At 38.2% G+C, this 17,718-nt stretch overlaps 1 protein-coding gene across 1 annotated transcript in view; it reads right to left on the bottom strand.

Annotated features, from left to right (window-relative positions):
• The window catches only part of RELN (reelin), a gene marked incomplete at both ends in the record, with an annotated part of 268,207 nt that overhangs the window by 50,852 nt on the left and 199,637 nt on the right, over positions 1-17,718 (bottom strand). The window contains 7 exons of the mRNA XM_079534561.1: positions 1,065-1,141; positions 5,736-5,943; positions 6,892-7,049; positions 8,815-9,050; positions 11,628-11,828; positions 12,209-12,380; positions 13,592-13,797. Of these exons, the coding sequence (XP_079390687.1) occupies positions 1,065-1,141; positions 5,736-5,943; positions 6,892-7,049; positions 8,815-9,050; positions 11,628-11,828; positions 12,209-12,380; positions 13,592-13,797 (1,258 nt within the window). The remainder of the gene's footprint in view (positions 1-1,064; positions 1,142-5,735; positions 5,944-6,891; positions 7,050-8,814; positions 9,051-11,627; positions 11,829-12,208; positions 12,381-13,591; positions 13,798-17,718) is intronic.

Here is a 17,718-nt window from a genome sequence, read left to right as displayed (position 1 = left end):
AGCAGAATTCTGAAAGCATTTATGAGCTCACCACAGGGGATAGTGCAAGAAATAAGCACTTATGGATATTTCTCCTCTTGAACCTCTGGAGTGCTTTCAAATAACAGATTTTCTTGTGTCTTATATATCAGTGCAAATTAGAGAATGATGACAGTTCTGAATCAGTATCAATATAAATGCTATGCACCAAGAAACAGCCCATTGATGTTAAATGGCTTATACTGAAAGGAAAACAAAGTGACAAATCTTCTAAACACCACTGATCTTTCCTCATGCAACTAGACCCCTTTATTGCTCCCAAAACTCTGCTGATCCTTCCCAAATCCAGATATCAGTTCTGTCTCCATCACAGCAATTCTAAGCTTGTGGGTAAAATAAGAGAGGATGCAGCTGGGAGAGATCCACCTCTTCACACTAAAATTTCCAGCTGCAGATTTATAACTTTGAGCTTCAGGTAAATTATGAATGGGAATGGTTTGAAAGGCAATTTTTATCAGACCCTCTGATGGAGATGAAAAGATGAAAAAAATGTCAGGACACACAGTGCTTTAAGTCAGAAATTGAAGCTGCAAAATTGATACTGAAATTGAAATATATTCATTGTATTCACACCTCACAATGAATACATTTCATACTTACTTTCTTCATACATACTTCATTTCTTCATACATTTCTTCATACACACTTCATTTCATACATACTTCTTTCTTACCTGAAGACTTGTGTACTTGTGAATTTACCTGTTTTCCAACATTATCAAACAGTTTAATAAAAGTGATTACACCTATTCTTGTCAATCTTTCTTAAACCAACAGAGATCCAACAGGGCTACAGCTACTGATAAAGCACCATTGGGTATGTTGAAAATAAATATAAATGCAAATGTAGGTTAAAAGTAAATTATTATTGTTACATTTTTAAATTCAAAGTTGACTTACTGCCTATGAAAAGTGACCATCTAATCAAATGAAACAATCATTTGATTTTGTAAAGACAGTAAAACATGAAATCTCTAGAGAAGACTCCAGATGCAAAAAGTTTACTATAGGGAAAAGAGGCTTTACCTTCATTCCTGGATCTTGGTCTGTTGCAGGAATTGCCAGTAGCCTTGCTTCCAATTTGTACATAAAATTGAACCAACCTGTTAAAAAACATCAAAGTAGAAGAGAAATGTAATTATCAACTGATAGAACAAAATCAGTCAGAATAACTCTCCTTAACTGGTATGGCATTTTCAATTAGGTAATTAGTCCGGGCTTATTCATCGGACAGTGTTCCCACTAACATCAAACTTTGCCATAGTAAACAGTGGAGGACCCAAAACAGAAGAAGGTGATGTAGTTTATTGATCCAGTGACTAATAAATATATTGTTGAACTGAACAGGATGTTTTAACAGTTCCTACCTTCACATGAAGATGCAAAAATGCTTAAGAAGCCAAATCTGCAATTTACATCAGATCTTACCTTGATCCCTTCTAACTAGAAAGTGGTTTAAGCCTTAGAAGACAGTATTACAGTTTAAATAGAATTATATTCTCACTAAAACACCAGTCTCTTTTTGACTGTTAAATTCTTCATGTAAAAATATGTTATGAGGGAAAGAAGCATTTCTGATCTGCTGGTTTTGTATCTTGTAGTTATTTATGTCACCACCTCCTTACTTTCATCCTTTCGACATTAAACCATGGTAACATTTTCATTTGCATGAAAGTTTTTCCATGCCCCTGGTTTTTCCCAAAGCCATCTTTTAGGATCCTTCTAAAGCTGCAACATCCTTTGAGACAGTGTCACTGGTTTTATTGACAGAATTTTAGACAAGCCTGGAACATCCCTGAAAACAATTAACCCATCCTTGTGCTCCAAAGAGTGCTCCAAACTCTTGTCAATTTTATCACAGTCTGCAGTGATACTTTGCTACGCTTCTTGAATTGTTATTTTTAATTGTGATTCTGTGGTGTCAGAGTAGTTCACATTTTTTTCTTAGATGTGCACTGTTCTGCTAATAAAACTAATTTATGTTAATTAATGTCCTGTTGCTCTCTCATTACATTCATTTCATTACATTTCTCTGACATTTGTCTGAGTCTTATGTGGCCATAAAGAATGTAAAGGGCATTGAGATGACTGAGAAAGCTACCACCCTTTCATCTAATTCATGGGTTGTCTGCAGTACACACATGAAGCAGAGCCAGAATTGAGCAGAGATTCTGAAATCATCTCCATCTTGAGCTTTTGCACACTGAAAGTTGGCAATACCATTCTCCTTTCTGTTTACTAGCCAGCTTTTGATTTATACTGATGCCTGCCTGCTGTGTTATGGTAGTACTCACTGATGTTTTTGAGAAGCAATTGCTTGACTCCTGTGCTGGGGGGTGTCTTTGTGGAGCACATGGGGAGATGTGGGCTTATTGCCAAGCAGAAGCTTGGGGAAGAGAACACAAACTGAAAGGAAACTAGGTTTTGTTAACTCCACTACTTGCAGATAGCTTCTTCATTTTCAGTACTAGTTTTCAAGGTGGATTTACGGCTCTGTGTGAAGAAACAAGGCTTGATTTGTCACTCAGATAATTCCTCACAAGAATAACTCTTTTCTCTTTAGAGGATTTGGTTCTAATTTGTATTGACATCAGTAAAATCACAGACAAGCCACAGTACCACAGACAGAGCCAGTGAGATGCAACATGAATTTTCACAGTTTTTTCTTAGCACTACAGGCCATTATGTTTGTTATAAAAAGTGTAATCAATTACATAAGGAATAAGATGACAGGGCAGATTGGGCTTCAGAATATGACATTGCAGGGTATGCACAGAGTGCATGCTAATGGTCATTAGTTTTGGGGATTGACTTTTAGTTTTAAAACCTCGTAGCATTAAAGCTGAGTTTAGCATTGCTTTTCTAGATTTCTCCATGGTGGCAGTACCACCAAGGGCTGACAAATCTCGACCCCCCTGGAGCAGAGTGAACTGGGAGCACTGTGCCCTGGTATTCTCTGCTCTGCTAGGAAGATACAGGTAAGAAGGAAAAGGTCTTTCTATTTCCTACAAAAATGAACTAGAATTATTTGTGTTCTTTACATAAAAATTACCCTAGGCATATAAAAAGCTGTAACTGAAACAGAATGATACAAACACAAATAAGTAGGCATGCAGGCATTCAGAATGAAAAAAAGAACTTTAATGTATTGCAATATTTAGATGGATAGATAGGTAGATAGATAGATAGACTATTTTTTTGTTGTTGTTGCTATTCCATGCCTGATTTTATGACACAAGACCTTAGAAGGTCTGGGAAAACATTATTAACCCCAAAAATAAGCAGCTTAAAAATCTACTGAAGGAGTTTCAGCACTCCTATTCACGATCTTCAAACCACATATCTAATAGTATGTCATATTTTCCTCCTGTTTACTCAGTAACCAAGCCACTCCTAGCCAAAAAACCTACTCATAAACAAAAGATAACTGCGCATGGGCTAAGATGACCCCTAATAATATAACCTAATTCTATGCAAGGCATTACTGAGTGCAAAAAAAAAGAAAAACCCAAAACGGAAAACGTACTTTAATCTCCTCTTTCTAGTGACGTTAATTTCAGCTCCAGTAACAGAAAACATTTCTAGGCTGGAGTATGATTTTCTTTGAGGATATGGGTTTTTCAGTTTACCCCTCACACTCTCACAAAATTAGTCTGCTCTAGCTTCTAGGAGAAATTATCCAGCTGATGTTACAGACAGCCTCAAGCATTAAGTGGGTATTCACCTTAGCAAGATGTCTAAAGGCTGGATATCGATGTCTTTGTCTTACATGACCATCCCAGCTCCCCTTATGAGTTAGGAAAAATACAAACTTCCAGAATACAAAACAGTGGTCTTTGCTAGATGCTGTTTTAGGATTAACTTCATTGCTCTTTTGAAGTAGTTATTTATCTCTTTTGAGTATATAAGAAGTATGAGACAATTGCAGTAATCTAGAGTATTTATGTTCTGGATGATTTACGTGAGGTGGATCCTACTCTTGAGAACTTTGTGCTCAAGAAAACTGAGAAAAAAACGACAAAATCACGTTTGTCCCATTTGTGCTTGAGATGATTTTTCTCTCTAGCAAACTGCTCAGGGATGCATCTTCAAATTTTAATTGCTGGAGGAAATAAGCATATTCACTATGATACTTATTAAAAGGATCAGTGTTGGTTTATTTTGCTAAAATGATCACTCTTATCAGTAGAAAAGCTCAAACACTGAGCGTGTGCTCAGAAGGGGGATCTTATTTTCTTTTAGCAGGAGGTGTCTCTCTGGTCATTTAGATCCTTGGGGCAGTTTTGAGACTCTAGCTGACCCCAGATGTGCTTATGAAAAATGAAAATGGATTGAAAAAAATCCAGAAAGAGCATCACTCTGTATTTTACTTCTGTTGGTGTTTTAAGTGGTTAGACTCTATAAAAATGCAAATCTATAAATATAAATATCTGGCATTGAAAATTATTTCAAAGTAATCCAAAAGCTAAAGAAAATACTTTTCTTTATAAAAAAAGGTTTCTCCAGGAAAGAAGGAATAACCCCAAGCCATCATTTGAACATAGACTTCTTGATCACAGTTACTTCAAAATTACACTTTGCAGTACTGATAACGTGAGATTTAAAAGGATGGTGGAACAGAAAATGTGTTCAGATCTTTCCAGAGTTTAAGCACAAACATATGCTTGTCAAAAGTGTATTTGTCAAACAATAAATTACTTTAACTATTAAGCAATTTTCATTGTTATATAAAAGAACCAAGTATTTGTCAGAGGAGAATTTGTCAATCAGGCAGGACGGAGAGGAAATGCAGCAGCTGCTGTGTAATGCTGTCCTGGAGAGCAACCACAGATGTCCTGAGAGCCATAGCACCCATCTTGCCCTAGGAAGCACTGCTGGGCTGAGCTGAAGAGGGTGAAGACTGATTTGTGGCCACTCTCTGCTGAATGTTTCCACAAATTAAATAATGCAACAAAATCAGTGCATCACTTGCTCTTGGAGCAGGATTTGACAGGAGACGTATGTTTTATTAAACTAGTGGATATAATTGTGGGGTGGGAAAGGTTTGAGATGCATGATCCCCCATGAGACTGGACAAAGCAGCAGCAAACTCCAGGATAAATAATGGTTAGAAATAATCATCCTTAGTTTATCCTAATTACATGAATCAATTAGACAATTTGAGAGAGAGGATAATTACTACCAGTGGAGCAGAATTCAGTGACAGCAGAGAGAGGTGAAAGCCTGTCAGCCTCTTGACTGCAGAGAAACAATTCATATTCCATTTTTTTTACACTTCTTACAAGTGGACTAATTCACAGCATCTGGCAAGTAAACAACACCTCATCTGCTGTGCTACTGGCATGCTGCAATTCAATGCAGCCAGTGGAAAGGGAATTTTTCTGCTATTGGCAGGCTCTCCGTTTTTGTGCTGTCTCAAGACCACATCTTCAGCTTGGTCATCTAGAACACACTGCAAAGCCTTTATCCCACAAAGATCAACAGTTTGTGTTTCCTGTGCTGCTATTGCATTCTGTTTCTAACCTAAGTTTTCCCTCTCCAGAAAAGGAAGTAATAGAGCAGAACGAACAAAAATTAACTCATCAGTCTAAGATTTCTTGTATGGGTTGTGATTACCAGAAAAGCATTTCACACCTTCTTGCCCATGCTTGGAATAGCAGAGATATACAAAGATGAGAGGCAGCGCTGATGACTGACCTGATATTTGTGGTGTCCAGAGGAACAGTTCTTGCCTCCCTTTTCCCAGGTCCATTGAAGTACAGAGATTTTCCATCACTGAGCACACCACAACCTGTTCCAACCTGACCTCCTGTTATCTTGTACCAGAGAGGGCTTAGCTTTCTCTCAAACCTGTCGAACATCTCACTGTGGTTAGGCACATTTGATACACAGGTTCCATGTGATGCTTAAAGAAAAAAAAAGTACGGGAAATGCTTTGTTGAAACTGTGTTGAAGAGAGCAAAAGTCAGATACAGAAAACTGGCAGACAGCTCTATTGCACCCACACAAGAGAAAGTACTGTGCTTTTTTTTTTTTTTTTGAGGAAGTGCCAAGAAGATATGATTGTACCTTTTCAAGCCCTCCATATTTTTTTCTGTAGTCAGAATAAATCCTCATCCTTTAAACTCCAAGATGGCTTATTTTACTCGGTGAAAAATACATGCCTTATAAAGATAAGCCATTTTATGTAAACAGAAAAATATGATCCTTTTAGTCCTTTATAAATAAATTGAACAGAAAATGTTAGCTTATTGCTTTGTTGGTATAAAGGGTCGAAAAGAGTGCAGTAAGCAACTGGTAGTGTCAATCCCTGTCTGTTTTTTTTTTTCACCAAGTATGTGTTTTTTGTGTTTGTTATTTTCTTTTCCCCCCTTTATTTTTGCAGCAGAAAAGCTCCAGAAACAAGTGAGCAGAATTTTTCGCAGAAGGGCCTGTCAGAACATATGTTCCTTCCTGGTCCTATGCCATCTGATGGCCAGGGGACTCAGTAACAGAAGCAATTCATTTGAAGATGGTCCAAAGGTTTTTAAACAGACTTTCTAGTTTAAAATATTTTATTTTGTTTTTTTTCTTCTATTGCTAGTCCCTTTCCATTCATACAGATGGCTATGTTCATGGATTGTGGTTGCCAGAAACATCACCGATGTCTCCTGTCCTCAGCTGCTCTATTGTATCTATACTGGACTCCTGTGCTAAATTTTATTCAACAGAAAGAAAATATTCTTGCTGGCAGCCCATGAAATTTATGTCAACATGTATTTTTCCAGAATACTGGAGAAGAAAAACACGGTGCGAGTTTTTGAACATCAACACAGCCAGTGTTTACCATCGTCCTATCTAAAAAACATCTTACCTGTGTAGCCCAAGTCACAAAAACAGACCCCCGAGACGCAGTCCCCATGACCATTGCAATAATTGGGGCAAGGCTCAGAAATGTAAACACCATCTAAACCAAAAGGAGGCACACTCTTGTGGGAGCTGCTCTCCTGGATCCAGCGGAATCGAGTCTTACTGCAAAGGAACAATAATGACATGGTATTATTAATATTCCCAGCTTTCAAACCCACTGCATACCTTTTGTGTTCTTTGTTTAAGAAAAAAAAGAGCTTTTTCCTAAACTGGCTATCTGCAAATAAGATGCAGGTGGATGCCTCAAAAATATTTCTGGCATCCTATGGCTTCTGTGACTTTGCTTATGAATATTTTTTCCACAATTTTTGGATGTATTTTGACTTCCTCTATTTTTCTGGCCTATATCCACCAGTGTGACGCAAAGAACAGATTACATGGTTTTATAAGCAAGACTGAAAGATTAGATGCGACTCTAAAGATGACTTTCAGTACTCAGTTCAACTCGAACTGCTAATTACACTTTGAACTCCCAGAAATACATTTCTTACAGTACTTATGAAAATAACTCAATAACGACAGTGATGCAGCTCAGAGGATGTTACAATTTTGAGTAAAAAAAAAAAACAATGAATAAACTAGATATAGGAAAAATCATATCCCATCTACAAAAATGTCACACAAAAAGTCCTAAAGAATATTTGGACAGAACCGCAAAGATATAATGCTTGGATGGCAACATGAAATTCCTGAAAAACAATGATCTAATCTTTAATCTCTGCAACTGATACTGCTCCTATACTGCCTTCAGCCTACACAAAGTTACTACAGTTGGCCCACTGTACAGGGAATTTATTAAAGAAAAAATATTTTGATTTTTAATTCTGAGCATTTAACTTTTAGTTGAATCATTTTATGTGTGTTCCAGAGGGGGGAACTGGCTTAAAATTTGGTTGTCATTCCAATGGATTAACCAATATAATCCTTTCTGCTTTGTGTAATGTATAATATACCTATCACCTTTTTTAAAACAAACAAACAAACAACCTTTTCACTGGGATTTTGGTAGGTAAGATGATCAGTGTGCTAAGTGTTTTGTACCAAAAGATAAAATGGGATGCTCTCAAGATAACCATGATTTCCAAAAAGAAACATAACTAATTCAGTTTTCAGCATGCTGGGCACCTCATCATACTCCCAATACTTACATTTTTAATACATTACCATGAGCTTGTTATTCCTGATCACGTTACAAAACATAATGCCAAACAGATTGCTCCTATTGATTCTGTACTGCTTGTTTTGGGGAAATCAAATCAGCTGGTGTCAGATCTGTGCAATTTGGCACCTGCTTTTATTGGCTAATTACTGGAGAAAAGACAAACTTGTTATGGTACATGCTGTTATTTCAGCTCCTTGCAGCAAAGGCACCAGCTTCTCCACTACACAATATGCTAACATCCTGAAACTCTGTGTTGGGACCCAGAGATGAGGAGATTGTGTCAGGAAGATGGTCTGAAACCTTAGGGCACTATGTGAACTTCTGCCCTGAGAGAGAGATTGACAGGAACCAGCAGGCTCAGGGTGGTGCAGACAGCAAATCAAACCTTCTAGGGCCTCTTCGCCCAGTATGGACTGTAAAATTAATCCTGTTGAAAGGGCTTATTTGATTCAAGTGTCTTGCTGATATGGCTAAAGAAAGACAGCACTATGATGAAGAGATTGAAGACAAATGAATATGTCATAGTCTCTTGTAATTTAATTTTATGTATGATTCTGACGCCTTTAAAATGGAAAGCTTCTCCTGTTTTGGAGAGCAAAAATATATTTTTCCCAGACCTGCAGATTTTTAACTTTTTCCTATCACAGCCACAAAGAGCAGGCAGCTCATTCACTACTGGCATCACGGGCTTACAGAGTACAGTACCTGGCTGCAAGCGACCTTGGGATAACAATAGTGATCCTTGTCCAGTCCTCAAAATCCCCTGTGTGATACACAGTTGGCTCGCTCAGCTCACGGGAGCTTCCCTCACAGCCTTTGGTTCCTGGAGATGCAGGATAGCAGCCTTCCTTCACAAGTGACCAAAAGAGCCCAGCATCATGTGAGTACTGAAGCAGAACGGGAGCAGAGCTGCTGTACTGGTTAGTGCAGCCAATATTCAGCTGCAAAAAAAGCAGAGTATCAGATAGGAGATGAAAAAAAAAACCCTGTGCTGTTATTTGCAGTTTTTGGCTGTGACTGATTATTATAATTGGATATTATTGGTTTTTAATTGCTGTTATTATCTTTCACTTTTCAGTTTGGAATGCGTAGTTCTGAGCATTTCCTTTGCACCCTGCTGGCAAACAGTGACTGATGCTTAAAGTCTGAGACCCACACATGCATGATATTTATCTCTAAAAATTACCACTATCTCTTCATTTAACTTGACGGGTTCACTAAAACACACTTTTCAAAGGTCCTTCTCCATAGCAGGCTGCAAAGAACAAACTCTACACCGGCACCTGCGTGCCCAGGAAAATAGAGAAGAGCTGTGTCCTCTGAGTTACAGAATCATAAAATCATGAAGGTTGGAGAGACAACTAAGACTACATAGTCCAGCCATGAACCCATCCCCAACATGCCCAGTAAATCATGTCCCTCAGTTACACATCTCCACGTTTCTTGAATACCTCCAGGATGGTGACTCCAGCAACTTCCTGTGCTGCTTCCTGTGCCAGTGCCTCGCCACTCTTTCTGAGAAGAAATTTTTCCTAATATCCAATCTGAATCTCCCCTGGCAAAAGTTAAAGCTATTACCTCTTATCCTATCACAAGTCACGTAGGAGAAGAGGACAATCCCCACCTCACTATAACCTCGTTTCAGAGTTACAGAGACATAGCCCATTGCAGTGCACCCTGATGTGCCCAGAGGATCAGTCTGATAACTCTAAGGTGTCCCTTGCCCCAGGGCTGCAACTCCTGACAACAGCTGAGTCATTGGTTTTGCAGAATAATGTTTGAGAGCTAGCACTGCAATTCTGGTCCCAGAAAAGAGCAAAATTGGATGCAGCAGAAATATAAAAATGTGAAATGAGATCATAACTAATACAAAAATCAATGTTTCATTTTATGTTTTCAGAAAAATATTAGTTTTGTTTTATTGCAGAACTTCTACTTGAGCTGCAGAACAAAGGTATAACAAAATGATTCATATAAGCTGAAACATTTTTGACAACCTACTGTCTTTGAATTTATCAATGCAAAATTATGCTAGGCATCTTTTTAAAATGGAAATTTCACAAACTAAGGAAACATTTAACCATATGCTTAAAATTAAGGCATGCAAATAGAACTACACATTTCTGTGCCTTCCAAAAAAGAGAGGAGTATAAAGTAAGCCCTTAAGTAATGGAAGAACTCCCTGTTTTCTGAAACACATTGTTGATGTTTTGTATATTTACATTATGTTGCCAAGGGTTTCAGTGATGGAAGGTGCATGAAATCTTTTCAAGCACTGCTTTTGTAAACTAAACAATTTTTGAACATTTGTTGATCATAAAACCTGGAGAATGACGACTTAGTCACTGAAGTGACACACCCAGGCTGGACGTGGCTCTGGGCAGCTTGGTCCAGTGGTTGGTGACCTTGCCCGTGGCAGGGGGTTGAAACTAGATGTTCTTTGAGGTTCTTTTCAACCCAGGCCATTCTATGATTCTATGATAAGTAATAGGAAATGGTCAAGAAGCAAATAACATCTTTTCCAGGTTAAATAGTATTTATATATGGCAGTATTTCGGGTTTTAGACGAGTTTAAGGTATAAAACTATGAACAATATACTCATCCAGAAATTGTACTGCAGTCTCTCAGTTTGTATAGCATTTCATTAGCATAACTTTTAGATGAAATGAGATTTTTTTAAATAAATCCTATTACTTCTAACTAACTTCCCTATTTACAGAAGTGTGGGAATTACATTTGAAAAGCTGCCTGTAAACATCAGATCTCTTTAATAATTCTACTTGTAAATTATTCAGTGTCTGTATCTGCCAATTATGTAAAGACCATGTATTTGTGGTGAGCTCATTAAAATTGCATTTCAACCAACCTCCAGAATTCACCAATGGGATTTCACTATAAACTCAATAAAATTTTGATTAGAGTTCGGAAACAAGAGCTTATGAAAACAAATACACTTTATTTGGAGCCCATATTCTGGTGGACTTCCAGGACCACTAAACTTCTTGTAAGCCCTATAAATAAGAATGCTAATTGGAGCCTACATTTCTTGACAAAATAAAAGTAAATTATTTGAAAAAAAACACACTGGAGTACAGAGAAGCTTGTAAATCCTTAAATACTTTAATATAAAAAAATGTACGCAAATCACATTGGAGCTTTTGTACTGATGGAGCCCAGATGAAATAAAGCTTTTTTCCCTTGCAAGGCACTTCCTACCATTTCCAAGTGCTGACTCAAATATACTGACAGTCACTTCAACCCGCTTGTGAAACTCGTCAAAGAACAATAAGCCTTCAAAGTTTCTCCAGAGGAGGAAAAAGCTCTCCTGCACCAAGGTTTTGGCAGAATCATATTTTATACGGTATGAATTCATACCTGTGCTCCACACATCTTTCAAGACAGCCTTATAATGTATTCCCTTGTTTTCTATGGTGACCCAATGGCATCTTGCAAGTATTGAATAAGATGAGTTTCACTGATACATTATGATCTGGAGGAACTTATATTTAAGGAATACCTTGAACTGCAGAACATATCCAGGCTTCAGCGTTAAATCTCTAGTCACTGCAAATCGATCTCCGTCTGATTTACCAAAGAGCATGGCAGAGGGGGTGGCAGAGCAGAAACTTTCGTTTTTGGTCATGCCTTCATTGGCCAGTATTAACCACACACTTAGCTGGTTCATAGGGTAATCAAATGCTGGCTTTTCATAAAAGTTCTGTTAGAAATGAAGAGAAAAGCAACACAAAGAAGTACTACCTCCTTGCAGCGCGATTTCAGAAGTTTTCCAAAATTATGAGTTTTCCAATTTTGCCATTTACACACTCTGTAATTACCTCAAAATCGTAACTTTCAAAATTTGTTTTAACTTTTGAAGAGACACATACATTCTCTATTGTAAAAATTAGCAGTCCTATAGTGATACGATAAGAGCCAGGTTCGTGCCACGTAGAGAGAGACACAGCTGCAAACATTACAAATGTTTCTTTAAGTATAACCTGATATTCTCAAAGAAAATAAAATTCAAATAAACTTCTATCAACAGAGAAGATGACTCCCATTTCACAGTGATGCCCACAAGCTGTTTTTGCTTGTTACCTGTGGTAATGTGGGATTAACAACAGGAATTATGTGCTTCTGCTTCTCTGACAAAACGATGATGTCGTCGATGGCCCACTGATCGTACCCTTCTCCTGAAAACACAGGCTGCCACCACCGAAACCTGGTGCAAGGAGTCTTGGCTACAGCTGGCAGCTCCAGATAGACAAACCTGAGAAAAGAAAGTCAGTAGAATGCTAAGGAAACATCATAGGGAAATGCGAGAAGTACCGCTGAATGTGAAAAAGAAGCAGGAAAGCCATTTCTTTTCCCAAGAAACTGATAAGTGTGATGGGCCTTGCTTTCCCAGAAATGGCTGAACATCTGCCTGTCAATGGGAAGTAGTGGATGAATTCCTTATATTTCCTTGCTTGTGCATGTAGCTTTTTCTTCACCTTTTGAACTTCTTTTTTTTTTTTTTATCTCAACCCACGAGTTTTCTCACTTTTACCTTTCTGCTTCTCTCCCCCACCCACTTAGGGAAAGCAAGTCTATGTGGTGCTGAGCTGCCTACTGCTATAAAACCACAACAATCAGTTGCCTGTTCAGTATTATTTCACACAACTTAAATATATGCATTTATGTATATATTCCATCCTGTATTCTTTCTTAACATCATGCTACTGTGTATCATTGGACTTGCTAGATCTTGCCTCTTTGGCAGACAGAACTGAAAAAATCAGTTGGGGCCATACAGAATCTTTTTCAGAGGGTTCCTAGTTTTATGAGTCAGAAAGTAAGTAACTGGAAAATAAGATTTGGAGCAGCAGTATAAGTAATAGATATACACAGCAACATACTCTGTAAGGACCATTGCCCTCGGTTACTCCAGGGAGGTAATTGCCTAAAACTAATGCACTGGATAGCCAAGCAATGAAGATTCCAGTGCATAACTGGGGACATCCCTATTTGTTGGAAGCTTCCTGTTATTTTGTCAAAGTAGAGGCAAAGTAAACAGTTTTATACTTTCAAATGCTGAGATTACTTTAGAAAAAGAGTTTACCAAGTTTACAACAGTCATTCTGAAACCACTGTGTATTGAAGGCAAAATGAGGAGCTTGGAGGATAAAATTATTCACATATTTATATACTGCAAGAAATCAGCTATGGCAATAGAAATCATGTTAATAGCTATACAGACAATTGCAATTTAATTTGGCATTGGTAAGCTATCTTCAGGTTTTCTACAGCCGGCTTTGATAAGATTTTTCCTTCATAATGACAAGAGTTTACTGTGGCAGCCTGAAAGAGTTTCCACATAAGGACAGCTTTTAAGCACTATAGCATGTAATGATTCTTCATGTTTACACAGACTAAGAAATAGGTTTCTTAAAGAGATGAGGAGTATGGATATAGCTGATTTAATTTAGGCAAAAGTTTTACCTGGGTTTGCTGAAATCAGAGAAATACATTTCTGCTAGCAGCTGCCAGTTGATACCACCATTATTGCTGTACTGCAGCAGCACACCTTCTTCTCTGCTGTCTGGTCTATTGCATGAAGAACTTTCTCCTCCAATCTGGATGTAAAACTGAACAAAATCCACCCAGGTAGTGTCCAAATCCCAGCTTACCAGCTGTCTTTTTCCAGCCTACAGTTGAATGAAAAGAGATGTAAAAAATAATATTAAATATGACACCTTCACTCCAAATTGACATATTTTAAAGTCAAGCACAGATGAATATGATATAGGAACACAGAAGACACTGAATTTTGTGTTAACATGACTTTTCTTGTTCTTAGGGCATGGTTTTCCTTGGCCATCCTTTAGGGCTTAATCTCTCAGGTGCGTTCCAACAAGCATTTTTACTATTAGAGACGCAGCATTTAACACACAACACAACTTTCAAACACAATTTTAACACAATTTTTTCATCGCTCCTTTTCCACCTCACTCCTTCATGGTACCAAATGCCTTCAGGAGACATAAAGTATAAAGCAATAAAAAGGCATTTCTGACATCGCATTTTTTTTTACTGGGACACCTGGAATTACATTATCAATAATGCCTACTGTGTTTCAGGGAAGGGAAGTGCAGCTGATGTATCAGATGCCTGACCGTCGCTTATTTTTTGTCTTGCATTTGCCTAGCAATCAAACTCAGTTATGATCAGATCCTTGTGTATTATAATATCTTCATACATATTAGGCTCTGATTAACCTGGTCTTGTCTCATCAAGACCCTTACAACATCCAAAAGTATACACTTTTCTCTGTTTCAATTAAGCATTTTCTCTCCACTCTCCCTTTGATCCACTCTGCTGGCACAGATTGGTGACTTCACTTTCTATTCAGTCTTTTAGTGTTAGTGGCACTCAAGGTCCTTTGTTTTGTGATTGTCTCTGTGGCATTTGTTTCTCTGGTTGCTAATCCAGTGCTATCTGCAAGGAGAATGGCCTTCCCACATGTTGGCATCAGCCCATTTGACAGTTTTCATTCCAGTTACCTCTACAAAAGCAGTGCATGGAAGATTTGCAGCAGTGTAGTTCATCTCCTAAATAATAACAAGGGAGGGGCATTTTCTTTTCATGCCTCACGTGAGTAGGATTTATTCATTCACAAAGCAACTTTCTTCTCCTAGTATTATCCTAGTCTTTCATCTAAAACCTATGGATTTAGTTCTAGTTTTATGTGAGCATAGCAGAGAGAAAAAACAGCCTCATTAAATTCAGTGAATAGCATTTTCAAGGATGTTTTTGAGTTCTAGCAGGAAACAGCTCTTGGGCATCTGTAGTGTGGCTCATGCGGTCACTCTGTACTTACTGAGAAAAGAAGACAGAGGATACTAAGCTAAAAGATGCTCTAAGGTGCAAAAATCTTTTACTGTAATTGCAGTTCTCCCTTTCCCCTTGTACTCCCAGCTCGAGACTGACCTTGTGGGCTCCACAGCAACAGGCATGAACAACACTTCCCACGGTGAGACAGGACAGAGGACAAGGGCAGTGTCCCCACAAAAGTGCCCCACGTGCACCCCGCCTGTCACAGCCCTGCCCCGGTACAGCCCCAGTTGTGCCTCCAGAAAGCACGGTGTGTGGCTGGAGAGGAGCTACAGGGATCATCTTTCTGCATTCACCAAAACTAGCTGCAACCTGGCATTAACACTGAAAAAGCCTCTCAGAATGGAGCAGATTTGACAACAGGCCAGCTGGTTTGAATTGCCTAAAACTCATAGAATAGTTTAAGATGTAACGGACCTTTAAAGGTCACCTAGCTCATCACCTGTGCAATGATGAGAGACACCTACATATAGATCAAGGTGCTCAGTGCCCCATCCAGCCAGAACTTGAATACCTCCAAAGATGGAGCATCCACCACCTCTCTGGGCCACCTGTTCCAGTGCCTCACCAGCCTTAGTGTAAAAACTTTTTCCTTATATCCAGTCTAATGATAGTGATGGTAGATGATTTTAAATTATGTTCCACTTATTAACTATTTCCCATTCCTACTCAGTTTAGGGTAAACTCAGAACAAAGATACATTAATTGCTTTTTTCACAGAATATTTTTTTTTTGCTGGTGTTACAGCTGTAGTTCATTTGCAGACTCTACCAAATAGGCCACATCATACTGGCAGACTAATTTCTGGAAAACTTACTGAAGATACAGCTGTATCAGTTGAGTCTTGAATATTGTCTGCATTTTTAAAATTTGTTTGTTTGTTTATTCCCAGCTGAATAAAGCCATCTTGCATGGTGTCATCATGATTGTGAGATGGGCACAGCCTTGGGTGCAGTCCCAAGCTTCCCTGTGCAGGCCAACATGACTACGACTCGCCCAAGGCACTGCGACGTGACACTGGTAATGTTTTGGTAGTTTGCTTTCACAACTTTTTGGTTTTCAGAAACCCACAGGAATTCAAAATTGTTTTAATCAAATCAAACTTTTCCAAAAGGTTCCAACACCGTTGCTGTCCCATGGGCAAATATGTCCCATCTGAGAGTCAGAGATCTGGCTGTAAAACTATTGTGAGGACATTTTCATTATCTACATCATCCCTGCTCCAAATTGGCACTGACTGCTAAAGAGTCATCCACAAAACCAGGTTAACTGAGAAAGGGCATGAGTTACTTAAAACCTTGAAGAAATTGCAGGGGCTAATTGCTAACATGCCTATAATTGATTACAGTTAATTGTGAAACAAAAGATAGAGACTTGGCAGAACAAAGGCAACATTAATTCCGATAGCAGTGATTGATTATGGCAGCAAACATTAGACACTGAAATAAAAAGTGGCTAGCTGAGGAACTGTAAAGAAACAGAACCTGTGAATATGAGCTCCCAAAACAATATAGAACTGTCAGGCAGTTATGAAAATAATTTTTGTAATGTTTATCACCATGACCACTAGACACCTTGAAAAGGATCTAAACAGAAATTAAATAAGCCACCTTCAGCTGATGGCACACAGAGTGCTACTAGTCAATAAATGAATGATAACCTAATCCCTAGAGATCAATAGAAAGAAGCCAAGAATTCCTAAATGAGATTTTCACTCCTCCTTAGCAGAAATCACAAGAAAGATCATAGCAGGTTAATTATAATTTAGCAAACTTCTTTGAGAAACCTGGCATAAGGAACTGAGCCAGAAGGAGAAACATTTAATAGATAACACAATTATATTAAAAAATCCAATTATCACAATTAGCTAGTTAGACTGATTGGTTTATTATGAAATTTTCAGCACAGAGCTGCATTTTCAAGGGAGGTGGATGTGAGACTATGTAGGAGTGCTGAAAATTATTTGATGAGTTAGGTATTTGTAATGAGGTTAACAACACATGATTACGCAGCTTTGCACACTGGGTTATTCTACTGGGACTAATCCAGTTCTCATGACAGCAGTGGCAGTTTGATCAAACCCTTAAAAGAGAAGCTGTACTTATACTCTTCCTTTCAATTAAGAACAACAAAAAAATCCATCCCAACAGAATTAGACCTGAGGAGCAACAATGGAAAACAAATCTGTGATTATAACCCATAATCATACATCTGATCGTAAAGATCTCTTTTTATGTTACAATTGCTATCAATTTGCAGAAATCTTTTTCTTGCTGTATTACTTTTTTGTGTAACGCATTCAAGTCACACAAGAGAGTTCTCCTGCAGGCTAACCGGGCACTTTCTAAATGCTGGAAGGGTTGCTTTTTCACTATTTTTGGTTCTTTGTTCTCAGAGTGACTCCTGAAAGCTAACCATTCATGATGCTTCATCCAGAACATGACAGAACAAATGAAAGTTGAGTTTGCTGAGAAAGAACTGTGTCTTAAAACAGAACATGCATAATATTAATAATAGTATTAATTTGTGCACTTCTCAGCATGCTGACAATTTGCTTCTTTCCATTACATTTGGTATTTCTTGGATATGCAATGTTACTCTCCATTTCTTTGAATTCCTTTGTTTTTTACCTGCAGAGCACAGCTGTGCTATTTAATGCACTTTTCATACTGCACTTTGCTGTGCCTCAGAGCTTTCTGCTACCTTCCTTTTCCTTATAACACCATCCTGTTCCA

The sequence above is a fragment of the Tetrao urogallus genome (assembly GCF_951394365.1).
Source record: "Tetrao urogallus genome assembly, chromosome: 1".
Lineage (NCBI taxonomy): Eukaryota > Metazoa > Chordata > Aves > Galliformes > Phasianidae > Tetrao > Tetrao urogallus.
Note: the sequence above shows the minus strand (reverse complement) of the source record. Positions and strands in the feature narration are given on the sequence as shown.